Source organism: Mastigoproctus giganteus, chromosome 4 (assembly GCF_048544385.1).
Source record: "Mastigoproctus giganteus isolate SK-2022 chromosome 4, ASM4854438v1, whole genome shotgun sequence".
Classification (NCBI taxonomy): Eukaryota; Metazoa; Arthropoda; class Arachnida; order Uropygi; family Thelyphonidae; genus Mastigoproctus; species Mastigoproctus giganteus.
This window is the reverse complement of record NC_143578.1, coordinates 209,862,385-209,875,949: the sequence shown is the minus strand read 5'-3', so window position 1 is coordinate 209,875,949 and position 13,565 is coordinate 209,862,385. Positions and strand designations below refer to the sequence as shown.

The 13,565-nt window shown below is 34.5% G+C and overlaps 1 protein-coding gene across 2 annotated transcripts in view; it reads right to left on the bottom strand.

Annotated features, from left to right (window-relative positions):
• LOC150087365 (phosphatidylinositol 4-kinase type 2-beta-like) overlaps window positions 1–13,565 on the bottom strand; it is a 171,292-nt gene that overhangs the window by 18,766 nt on the left and 138,961 nt on the right. Inside the window, exons 8-9 of one of the 2 annotated variants that reach the window (XM_090372025.1) lie at window positions 10,350–10,409; window positions 2,307–2,399 (exon numbers count right to left, since the gene is read on the bottom strand). In XM_090372025.1, the coding sequence (XP_090228151.1) occupies window positions 2,307–2,399; window positions 10,350–10,409 (153 nt within the window). Of the gene's footprint in view, window positions 1–2,237; window positions 2,400–10,349; window positions 10,410–13,565 lie in introns of those variants that run through there. The other variant, XM_090372024.1, reaches the window with a different exon arrangement.

The window sequence follows — 13,565 nt, the reverse complement described above, 5'->3', positions numbered from 1 at the left end:
GATCATGAAGCAGTAAGTGGTCAAAGAACTATGGGTGGATACCACACAAGAAGCACTAGCACAAGTTTTGAAAAAAGTAAATCTTAATTTCTGGAAATAATTAAAACTCACTGGAATTGTGATATACTGTTTCTAATATTTCCTATGGGAAATCAGTGCCTCTTTGATTTTATTACAGTTGTAAAAGGTAAGAAGAGTTTTGATTCCACAGTCCCTTTGGTTTATATGATGTACTGAATTATGCCATAAACAGAGGTCAAAAATTTTAAAAATCAAATTGTTGTTTATTTTTATTTAAACAAATCTTGCATCATATGCATCTACTAATGCTGAGTTTCAGAAAACATTATTATTACAGTATTTTTTTGTTATTTGTAACTGGCCAGAAAGGAATATTTCAATGAGAAATATTCATATATAGCTACATCATTCACTTTTAATGTTGGGATGTAGCAAACGCTTCATGCAACCTAAATTAAATACTGTCATGATGAATAAATACAGTGCACTATTACATTATGCTTACTGAAAAATTTTGGCCACTACCCAGCAACTGCATGACCACTCATATTACAAAATGATGTAAGCCAACTGTCCAGTTAAATTGTACCTAAAGGTCAAGTTTACTTATTACAATTGCAAAAATATGAAAAAAAAAAAAAAAAACACTGGACTAGACTAGACTAGAAATTAAGTTAAATATTCTATTTAAACAATTCAAATAGCTATAACTTAAACTAGACTTATAGAAGTTGCTACAATTTAATTCATAATAAGTACTGAAAAAGTTTATTATGCATCATGTAGCTTATTACAATTTCCATCAATATATAAATTATCAATTTTAATAAGGGCTAGAATTTTTTTTTTGGAAAAGTAGAACTTCTCATCTTCCATTGTATTTCTGTCATTATCAGGGTTTAAACTGTTATCTGTCAGGTTTGATTGGATACTAAGATGTGGTCACAAAGGAACTGAATGCCAAAAATAATTTTGATGAAACACAAAGATGAAAAAGCTATTTTTCATAATTTTGAAAAAGCCAAAATAGCATTAGTTATTTTTTAATTCCGAAAAATCTTTTATATACCATTTTCTCTCTATTTCTTCAAATTTCAGTTACTGCTTTCCAGTATGCATTTAACTTTAATGAAAATTTTAGTGATGACAAAAACTTTTTTAAACAAGCAGAAAAAATAAAAAATGTTTTGGAATAGGTATATATAGGTATATCAATGATATTTGATTCCACTGATGAACATTTATAAAGATTTAAAAATACAACTAATACAAAATATATATAATATACCAACTTCAATTTTGAATTTAAAACTAAGTTGAAAACTCATATATCATTACCCCAGTCTTTTAGACTGAGGATTGGTATATGAGTTTTCATTCTAGTTATATAATTTTGCAAGAAGTTATTTTAATATAAATACAACCAACAATACTATAATGAAGAGCTGTAACTTTTCATGTCATTAAACTCACTATTTAATTCTCCTATATAATTTAGAATTAAATAGATAAATAATCATAAATCAATAACATATTAAAGAATGATTTTTAAAAATTTAAAAGTGGCTCTTGATTTAAATTCTTGTAATCTGAATATTTTGCATTAAATAAATATTTATAATAAACTAATACCTCAAATATTTCTTCAAATTAATTTTTTATATTTATTTACATTTATTGTATATTAAATTATGCATACATAAATTAAAGAGTAGCCTCAACTTTACTTTTCTACTTATTTATAAGAGAACATAATTTATAGGAGAACAGAATTTAACACCTCTCTTTTATCTATAAAACAGGATGGTAAAAGTTTACTAGTTAGTTTATTTTTCAATATATGAAATCAACATGCACAAAACAGAAAAAAAAAGGAAATAATTAACAATTATCATAATTCAATCTTTATGATTTTATAAACTCTCAACAAAATTAAATAGAAATTAGCTACTCAACAACAACATTTCTTTTGATCAACATGGTATTTCATTTTTCAGGCTTCTCAAACCCATATTTATCATCATATGAAAAATTAATTAAATAAAAATATATGACTAGTTTCTATCACAGAACAGTTTGACCACACTCTTCTTATATCAAACTTAGATTTAAGCCTTTTAAATTTTGTGTTCAACCTCACTAAACCACTTAAACTTCTTTTAAGTGGTTTAGTGAGGGTTTTTTTTCCAGACCCCTAAATATTGAGTTTTTCCCTTTTAACAGCATTTAAAGAATGGGGTTCTTCTCTGAAAACTTTGTGTGAAACCTTCTGATAATGAATTTGCCTTATTTTTTTTCCTTTCAACAATAACACAAGGCATCTGTACAAGCTGCATAGGAGATTTGGATTCACTTAGGGCTTGGCAAAGATTCAGAATCTGAAACAAGAAATTTAATCCATTAGGCTCTCAACTATTGAAGGAGAAAAACAAATTAAAGTATATTTTTTCCAAAAATGCAACAGAATATAACATTGTATTATTTTCATGTGATTAATCCTATAAAATATTTCTAAGAAGAAAGTTCTTAGAAATATTTTATAGGGTTAATCACATGAAATGTCATTTTCATTAATCACATGAAAATGTCTTTTTCTCAAAGCAATTATAATTGTAAAGTAAGCAAATAATTTCTAATGGCTCACTGTTTAACTTTCAGTTAAACAGTGAGCCATTAGAAATTATTTGCTTACTTTACTGGGAACTGTTATGTGGAAAAAAGTAATACAACAGCTTTTTTTGTAATTTTTTTTTTATTGTCACATAATTGAAAGGCAAATATGGGAATTAAGATTTTAACAATAACACTTCACTTCATGTGGTGATTGACATAATCGATTATTTCAATAATTAAAATAATCAATTACATACAAATCAATCGATTATGAAATCAACAAGAAACAGGACTAGGGTGTGTTTGCCAAGGACAAAAGTTGATGACGTTGTAGAGCAGATATCATCTTTTAAGGGCACAAAAGGTGGTATTGTTGTACACGTTGGAACTAATGACATTAAAGAGATCTGCAGATTTACTCAACAAGTACAGGTCAATGTTGAAAAAAAGTTGTGAGTTACGGTTGATTGTGAAAGTGTCTACAATTCTGCCCAGTTTTTTTTTTTTTTTTAGGAGCATTAGCAACTAAGGCCATATTGCTCCGGGAATATGCGGTGGTCATTCCCAGACTTTCCGCATCCTCCGTATTTGGTGGTGACAGGCTCGAACCCCGGTCTAATCAAGAAGCGTGTGCTACGCACTACTGCTCCTTCCCACCTGGCTACGGAGGCGCCCATTCTGCCCAGACACGATACGAGGGAGTATATGATGAGAGCCATATCGATCAATTCAGCCCTGGAGAGATTGTGCAAGACTCAAGGGGTAGAATTTTTTTCAGTCTGGTCTGCACTTGTTGACAGGAGAGACTGTTTCTACAGGGATGGGATACATTTAAATAGAAAGGGTGCAAGAATATTTGCTGATGCTATCGAGGCAGTGTTAGGTGGGTCAGAAAACTGGTAGCTTGGGGGAGGATACATAGACTAAAAGGTTAAAAGTGGCTGCAGGCAGAGGCAAAAGTGATCCTTGCACTGCTTCTATTAGAATGAGCAGCAGCCTGGATACATGGGCTGTGTTAGGGTAACCAAGAGTAGAAACAGGTGCATTACACTTGCATGTACACCAATGCTGCTAGGATATAGTTAATAAATTTGATGAGCTTGAAGTGCTAGTCAAGACATCAAAGGCAGATATTGTCAGGATATCAGAGACATGGTGTCACACAGACATAAGCACTGCAGAATTAGAATTTGGGAAGTTGGTTTGGTTTTTTTTTTTTTTTTTTTAAGAACATTAGCAATTAAGGCCATATTGCTCCGGGGATATGCAGTGGTCATTTCCTGACCTTTCCACATCCTCCGTATTTGGTGGTCACGGGCTCGAACCCCGGTCTGATCAAGAAGCGTGTGCTATGCACTGCTGCTCCTGCCCACCTGGCTGCGGAGGTGTCCAATTTGGGAAGTACAATGTGTACATAAAGGATAGACAGGACAGGAAGGGAGGAGGGGTTATGCTGTTAGTTAAGAAAGACAAAATCTAAGGAAGTGCATCCAATTGATGTTGGTGGACAACGCAATGTTAAGTCTGTTTGGTGTGACATAAGCACTGGGAAAGGAAAAATGTGAGTAGGTGTGTGTTATAAGCCTAATGAATCTGATGAGCAATTGTGCAGAGAAATAGAGTGGGCCAGTAAATCAGAATGTCTTATAATGGGGGATTTACGACTTATAATTACGACTTATAACGCCACTTCTTGTCATTTATTTATGACTTGCAAAACATCTGTTTATACTTATTCTAGCTAATTACTTGAATTTTATGATTTCTGGTTGATTTTTTTATTTTTTTATTTATTTAATTGGAATCCTGAAGTGTCCCGGTTAATCCTATTCCGGTAAATTGAGAGTCTGCTGTACATGCCTAGCTTGAGGAGACTGCCCATCTAGTACTACTATCTATGGCTCCCTGCCAAATATTTTTGTATAAAATAATTAGCTTAATTTTTTGAAGTATAAACTGCACTGTAATGAACAAGTTGACCTAACTCAGCACATCACCTAGTAAAATTTAAAGTATTGTTTCATATATGGATTTTTTAAAAAACATTTAACTTATAACTATAGTACAAAATCCTAACACCATACACATTCTTGAATATCTTTCAATGAGGTGAAATTAAAATTTAGTAATATAAATGTCAAAAAATACAGTTCCAGTTTAACATTTAATGGTCTATTTATTTAATCATTAAATTTCCTTCCCAGTGAGCTGTTAATTTATTTATATCTCTCAATGCATATCACTTTTTCCAATTTTTCTGTTAAAAGAACAGTCTGGAGGAGGACGCCTACCCCTGTATTTGATCACATATATCCAAAGTAATAATAATACAGATGAAAATCTTTTACCCATTATACTAATTCCATTGTTATTGTTGTGCTTATAATATCCTTATTTACAATATAAGTCATTTGCACAAGTCCATCAATTACTTAATTTCATAATTAAAAATTAACTGATTAAATTCTGGTTAATATCAAACTCCATACCTGGTTGCAACTTTTTGAATGATTTCTGTAGATTCAAAACTCAAGATCAATATCATGAACATATATTCAAGAATATATGTTCAGCGCTCTAAGTGGGAGTTACCTGTCTGTGCAAAATCCTTAGGTGGATCAAGGTGCAAAATTTAAGATCTTACAAGTTAATTTAAATGACGATAGCGGGGTTGTCTTTTGCAAACTAAGACATTAATTAGAAAAAAAACGTTAGATGTAGTGATACTGAAAGATGAAAAAATGTTACAAATTTAATAAAATAAAGATAGTGGGTTTTGCACAAGGTAAGATTAAATCAGGAGAAAATTTAATGAAGGGATGGGGTAAGCGTGAGAATAACTAGTAGCAGACAGATAAACTTACCGCTCCCAATATACACGAAAACAAATAGGGACAGCAGGAATAGGTAGCGAGGGTCATTTGTGAATAGGCGTGAAAAGGGTTGTTGGGAGCAAACAATAGGACGGGAGACCGGATTAGTTGAGGTGTTTCCTTTGATCGGTTACACCGCCAGACTAAACAGGAAGTAGGTGCACTTTAAATGTTCGGTTTCAAATTAAGACTGGCGTCTGGCTGTCTGAGATGTGAAGTTTCGTATTCGTAGAAAGCAAGGTGCAAGATAGAAATTATTGTTTGTGGAGGTGGCCCGTCGACATCAAAGGGGCATATGGCCTGGGAAGAAAGTAAAGATATTCAAAAAGGAGGTTGGATCGCGCGCTAAAGGGACAGCATGGGAAAATGATATTAGCGAATGAAACGGAACGTAAATTTAAATAGAAAGGGGAAGATTGGTTGAAGTCCCGAACGGAGGCAGGACAGTAAAAAGGAGCAGTATGGAGATCAGGGGAACAAAAAGGGAGAACGCAAGAAAGAAAGGGGTGAGTCTCTCAAAAAACAAGGAGTTGGGGGGGGGAAGTCGGAAGAGACAGAAAAATAAAGTAAGTCAGGCAGTGCCGAAATGTAGAGAGTGATAGAAAGAGGCTTAGACAGTAATGGGGAAAATAGTTAAAGTTAGGTAACGGGAAGGCCAAGGATGATAAGAAAAAGGGGTTATGAAAGACAGAAGTGTGCCAGTAAAGATGATGACCTCTTGGAGCAAGATGCATCAGAATGATCTTTAGTAAGGGAGGAGTTGCACATTCAAAACAGAGAAGGGATGCCAGACCCATGCAGCCAAGAGTTCCGGAAATTTATCTGAAGCAGGTTCAGGAGAAAGCAGATGAAGGAGAGCCATAAAAGATAGCCTAAGATGGAAGCCTGAAACCTCCCTGGAAAGGAAAGAAAAGGATAGAAGTAGGCGAGCGATATATTAAGTACTCTAAGTTAGCAAGAAGGACTGCTAGTGAAATAGTATAACAATTAACGAAAAGGAGGTAGTGCTAGAAAGTAAAGAGAAAGAAACTTTATCTCTGAAATACTAATAGAGTTTATTATGTTAAAAGTGTATAATGGAAGGGAAACTAAGAAATGAATAGTAGATGAGATTGATATAACAGTTATGTGTTAAGAAGGGTAGCAAACTTACTAAGAAAGATTCTGAATATGTTTTAAAGTTATAGACAAGTAAGTTATATGAGAAACTCTGGATGTAATGTTTTATTGATGAAGATTGTTGGTTTATCTGAAAGACTAGTGACAAGTAGAGACTTTAGGAAAGTTAAGTTGACTGGTCTACAAGAATACTATAACAGAGTGGTGAGAATACAGAGAATAATGATGAACGTAGTATATTTGATTGTTAATATAAGAAACGGAATTGTATCCAGGAGTAACGAAATAAGTATAGTGAATGTATAAGTGTTAAGAGTTAGTTAGAGCAAGAAGAATGATTTTTTTTTTTTTTTTTTTTGGTAGTTGTTGGCGCATCGGCTTCTGTGGCCATAACGCACCTCCCAAGGTTTTCACAGTACTTTGATCCAAGCCTGAGGCGGGATTCGAACCCACGACCTTTGGGTTGCCAGGCAGGCACTTTACCCACCCGGCTAGCCCGGTCGGCACAAGAAGAATGAATCAGGTGTTTTCATATAATGGTAAACTCAGATTATCTAGTGAATGGAAATGAAATTAGAATGATTATGCAAGGTATCTCTGAGTCAACTTTGTATATTAGGACTGTATGTTTTCTTTTATTAAATTGTATATAATATTGTATATGTGTATGTAATAAATTTCATGTTTTGTTTTCACTTGAGTCTTGTTAATCTAATCAACACACGCCTTGCTTGCCTAGTTAAGAGCTTGCTCTCCCGCAATTAGGTGAAAGAGTCCAGGTCTCTGATTAAGGGGAATCAATGGAAATTACCCTCGAGAGCTTGAGAATCTTCTGTGATATTCGCAGAGCATAACAGTCAGGTGGAAAAGAGTGGGGTCTCGTAGGTGTGAGGGCACCTAAGAAACCTGAGTTAAATGTATAATAAGACAAGGGAGATAATAATAGATAATAAAGATAAATAAAAGAAAAAAAAAGAATCCCCCCCCACAAAGGGATACTTGAGGGGCAAAAGATAAAGAGCAGTTATAAATGGTTATTCTGCAGACTGGAATGGAGTTGTTACTGGAGTTGCTCATGCTTCTGATAATCTTAAATGACACTGATGAAGGCATTAAAGGATGGGAAGAATAGTGAACAATATTAGCTAGGTTGTGCTCCTTCAAATGATTTGTACTTGCTATATGAAGGGTCAGAATGAAAATTGCAGGTGAATGCTACCAAATATAAGGTCTTGCACCTGGGAAATAATAACCCAAGGGTAACTTGCAGGTTTGGGGTGGGGTGAGCTTGCTGATAGAATTGGACATGAAGTTTTCTGTGCAAGAGGACAGTAGGGAAATTGGTATCTTGTCAATGACTTACAAGTCATTGTAAATCATTGCCAAGAGGAGGTTATATATAATTCCATTATAATCATGTTGTCAACATGTTGAGACCACACTTAAAGTACTGTAATCGAGTCTGGAGGCTGTACTGGAACAAAAAAAGACACTTCTTGATAGGATTCAAAGATAGGATTCTTAAAAGTGAATGAGAATGATATATTCTAAAAATTGGATGAGTAACATAATCTTACTGGCAGGATGAGTAACATAATCTTACTGGCAGGATTTCTGCTTATTATTTTGTATAAATAATAAGCAGAAATGTATGTGCATGCACATCTTTAAAATTTTACAAACTTAACAGTCCCTTTCAACTAGAAAATGGACCAGACTAACAGAATCATGTGTATATTTTTAAATACAGGTGACCCCCGCTTAATGCTGATAATTCGTTCCGGAAAAACAGAGCGCTAAGTGAATCCGCGCTAAGCGAGCGCCGCATTCCTATAAGGTAACATATGTATTTGTTAGTTGCGGTCGGTGCCATAGGATATTTCCTAATCAATAATAAATGGTAGTGAAAAGATGCAAAAATGTCCATCAAAATATTTAATATTCAAATATTTGTACATATAAAATTTTCTGCATTACATAAGTATATAATTATGTGGTAGGTACTTACGTATCAAAATTAAACTTAAAATTCCAATTAAAATCATGAATTTAATTCATCTAAATTTATTTAATTTAATTGATAAATTTAATCATGAAAAATGTATCGATTTTGGGTTGAACTTTGGCCCTCTTCCAAATAAACTAAAAGGGGTATTAATTTTAAATTCCCCGCAGCGTTACCACCCAACAATAAAGTCAACCGATCCTTCGCCGCTTTGAAACCTGGCATGTTTTTTTCTTCTTTCAATATGAAACTTATTTTAGGCATTCGTTTCCACAAAAGTCCTGCTTCATCTATGTTAAAAACTTGTTGAGAAGTATAACACATAATACCCCTCTTCAATAATTTTAACAAGTTCTTTTTTGAAAGTTTTGGCTCCTTGATCTGCACTTGCGGCTTCTCCCTGGATTTTAAATCTATTCAACCAGCTCTTACTAGTTTTAAATGGTACCACATTTTTTTTTTTTTTTTTTTTTAGGTGAGTTTTCTTCAGATCATTATATTGGTTAATCTCTCTCTCTCTCTCTCTCTCTCTCTCTCTCTCTCTCTCTCTCTCTCTCTCTCTCTCTCTTTTTTTATAATATATAAAATCTAATCTTTTTTAAAATATATAAAATCTATTTGAATTATTAAATCTATTCAACCAGCTCTTACTAGTTTTAAATGGTACCACATTTTTTTTTTTTAGATGAGTTTTCTTCAGATCATTATATTGGCTAATCTCTCTCTCTCTCTTTTATAATATATAACTTAACTGAATTCTGCATTGGATATTATCTTCAATAAAATTAGTTAAAGTCTTTCCATTTCAATCCTAATAGCTGGCCTAGCCCTAGTTGCTTGCAGTGGAACAGCTATCTTTCCCGCTGCTAAAATTAATTCTCTATTTTTTTTTATAATTGTTCTTGCAGTTAAATTTGCAAGTCCTAAATTATGGAACACATCTGCTTGTCTTTGACCGGAATCGATTCGCTTCGAAACGTCTAATTTAATTTTCAAATTCAGTCTTTTTCTTACATTTATAGTCTTCGTACTGCGCCCAGACGTTGCTTTTTTCATTCTTATAGGCCATTATTAACTCTTTGAAAATGTAACTGCGTTGGTTGCATTAATTATGATACAATGTTCAAGTAAACTGTCCGTTTCGCGCGATGTCTAATACTGTACTGAGTGATGACTAGACTTCGGATAAATGCATATAACGCAAATATTACAAGCAATATACTTGATCATTTTTTAAAATGTTGATCTCTTAACTACACAACAAGTCACTGTACTGCAATTAAATTAGCATGCGAAAAAATTTCACTGAGATTGGGAAAATTTCTCAAGTCAGCGTGGGAAACGTTTTAATGTTGTTTTACTATTCATTTTCAAGCTGTCAACTCCATCAAATGAAACGATTTCATTAATTATGCCAAAAATGCAATCTGTAAAAGAGCGTTATAGTGATGTGACAGCGTTATAGTCAGATACGGGTTATAATATATGAACAGCATTATAGCAAATCAGCGTAAAGCGAACCGCGTTATAACAAGGGCCTGCTATATAGAGCTTTTTTTTTTTTTTTTTTTTGAAAATAACTTAATTTTAATTTTGAAAATTAAAAAGAAAACTGGCACCTGTCAGGTGTCATGCCAATGTTTGTGTAATAAGTTTCGTGCCACCACTGCCTGGATAAATATTAAAACTAATTATCAGATTAAAAGATATAATTTTACCTGTCCCCTCATAACAGACATTTGTCTTTCAAACATACGACGATCAAACCCTTTGTCACGCTGAAAGAAAAGAGAAATGTGTAAAATTTGAAAAGAACATAATTAATATATTTTCACTTTTTTCAATTTAATTTTTGTTACTAGAAGATGCCTACATTTAAATTTTTATTTAAAAAATACTTCTTGCTTGTTATAGACATACATTCATTATGTTTTTTATAACAACAAGAATGGCAAAAAAGTTTTTTTTTAATATCACTGACATCTGTTAAGTTGAGCCTAATATTTTCTTGCTTCATTTTAGAAATAGAATATTGCAGCAACTTCACTATTCTATTTTTAGTTTTGCAATACAAAATGCTGTTATTATTCTATTGTTTATTTATATAACTGGAAATAAAATTATGATAGCACATAAGTGGTAGAACTGTATTTTGACGAATATTTTATTATTAGCATTAGTAGAGGCATACGATGCAAAAAAGCAAGCTTAAGCGGCATTAGCCAAAAAAAAAAAAACCACTCCCATTTCACCCCTCTGTTCATTCGAAATACCTGTCCAGCTAAACCTTATATTTTTATTTAGGCTATCAACTTCCACAACAAGGGATGGAAGCCTGTTCCACCAACCAACTACCCGATGGCTAAAGGCAAATTTCCACACATCTGTCTTTATGCCCTCTCAGGTGATTATTCTGAGCAAGAGGAACAATCCCATTGGCATTGAGCATACTCAAACCGTTCAAGGCTTTATACACCTCTATCAGATCACCTCACTGGTGCCTAGTCTCCAGACACTAATTTGCAAAAGATTGCTCTTACAAAAATTTGTAAGAGCAACCCTTTGTTCCATTCACTAATCTTGTTGTCGTTCTCTGTACTCATTCCAGCAGCTCTACATCCTTCTTGAAATGAGGCCTCCAGACCTGTATACAGTACTCAAGGTGTGGCCTGACCATTGCCTTATAGAAGGGAATAATCACCTCACTATCCCTGCTAGAATAATTCCTGTATATCACTGACAAGACACCATAAGCTACTCTTGCAGCATGTCTGCACTGCTCAGAAAACTTCATATCCACCTGCACAATTACCCCCAGGTCTTTTTCATTCTCTACCACAAACAGTGTAGTACCACAGAGTTGATACATTGCTCTGGGGTTACTGTTTCCCATATGTAGTACTTTACATTTGTCAATGTTAAACTTCATTTGCCACGTCTAAGCCCATCTGCTCAACCTTTCCAGATCCTGTTGCAGCAGCATAGCGTCAGTAGTGTCCTTAATAACCCTGCAAACCTTTGTATCATCTGCAAACTTGGACATTAAGCTTGATATACCATCATCAATATTATTTATAAATACAGAAAACAATAATGGACCCAACACTGAACCCTGAGGGACTCCACTAATAACATTAGTCCACGATGAGCAGTGTCCATTGATTACCAATCTGTCTACTCCCCTTCAACCATCCCTTTATCCATAGCAGCAATTTGACTCCAATTGCCAATGCCACACTGCTCCAATTTGTGCAGCAGTCTTCCATGTGCAACAGTATCAAAAGCCTTTCTAAGATCCAAATATATAATATCAAAGTTATTCCCTGCATCCAGTTCTTTTGTGACTGCATCATAGTATCCAGTCAAATTGGTCAGGCAAGACTTTCCCTTAACAAAACCATGCTGTGTCTGAGCTATAACTGAAGTCTTGTCTAGATGATCCTGCAGTGCCTCCATTAATTTTCCTGGAACAGAAGTTAAACTCACAGGTCTATAGTTACTTGTGTCAGCCTTTGATCCTCCTTTGTGAATTGGGGTCACATTTGCACATCTCCAGTCTATGGGTACCTCCCCGAGTCCAAAGAAGCTGTCATAATTATGGCTAAGGGTTTGCTTACTTCATTTGCTGCCTCCTTTAATATAACTGGATAGATCCCATCCACCCCGGGGGGTTTTTTATGTTTATCCTCAATTTCTCCTCTACTTTCCTCTCAGTTATTACAAAATCATCTAGCTCATTGCCAGAGTTTACTTCACCACTGGCATTCCCCTTCCTGAATAACTCCTCATGTGTGAATGTAGATGCAAAATACTCATTTAGTTTGTTAGCCACCTCAGCAGGATCCTCAACTGTTGAACCATCAACATGCAGTGTAGCAATCTGATTCATCCCTTTCCTTCTAGAGTTTACATAGGTAAAGAACTCTTTTCTGTTGTTCTTTGCATCCTTTGACAAGGATTTCTCATAATCTGCCTTTACCTGCCTAATCTCCTTTGTGACTTGGTTACAAAGCAGCTTATATCTATAATAGGCTTCTATGTCACCCATTAATTTTTGTATCCCATGCATTTTTCTTCTCTGCCATATGTCTCATTAGTTCATCTGACATCCATTTAGGTCTAAACCTTCAACAATATTTCTTTGTTGGTATGTAAAGCCTAGCAGCTTCCAAGATAAGTTCTTTGAATGCTTCCCATTTTGAATTTGCTGTTGGTAACATCATCAGTTCGTCCCACTGTATAGAATTTAAATACTGTCTCAGACCATCGTAGTCTCCTCTACGAAAGCAAAAACCCTTCCCTTTACCCCTGATGGTAGTTACCTCCTTGAGTAAATCCCACTTCAGCACACTGTGATCACTGCCACCTAGTGGTTCCTTTATCTGCAGATTCTTAATGCATGAAGAATCACTACTGATAACCAGATCAAGAGTATTACTCCCTCTAGTTGCTTCCCGAACATGCTGATGTAGTAAACAATCATCCAATAAATCCACAAAAGCCTTTCTAGTGTGAGTGACCACCCTACAAATTCTAGTCCATATCTGGGAAATTGAAATCCCCCATTATAAGACTCTCTGATTTACTGGCCCACTCTATTTCCCTGTACAGTTTCTTATTATACTCATCAGAGTCATTAGGTCTATAGCACACTCCTACTCTCAATTTTGATCTTCCATATGCTTATGTCACACCAAACTGACTCGACACTGCACTGTCCAGCAATGTCGACTGGTTCACTTCCTTGGATTTTATGTGTTTCTTAACTAATAGCATAACCCCTCCTCCCTTCTGTACACATTGTACTCCCCAAATTCCAGTTCTGCATTCCTTATATCTGTGTGCACCACATCTCTGATATCCCAACAATATCAGCCTTTGATGTTTTGAGCAATACCTCAAATTCATTAAATTTATTTACCAAACTCCTAGCA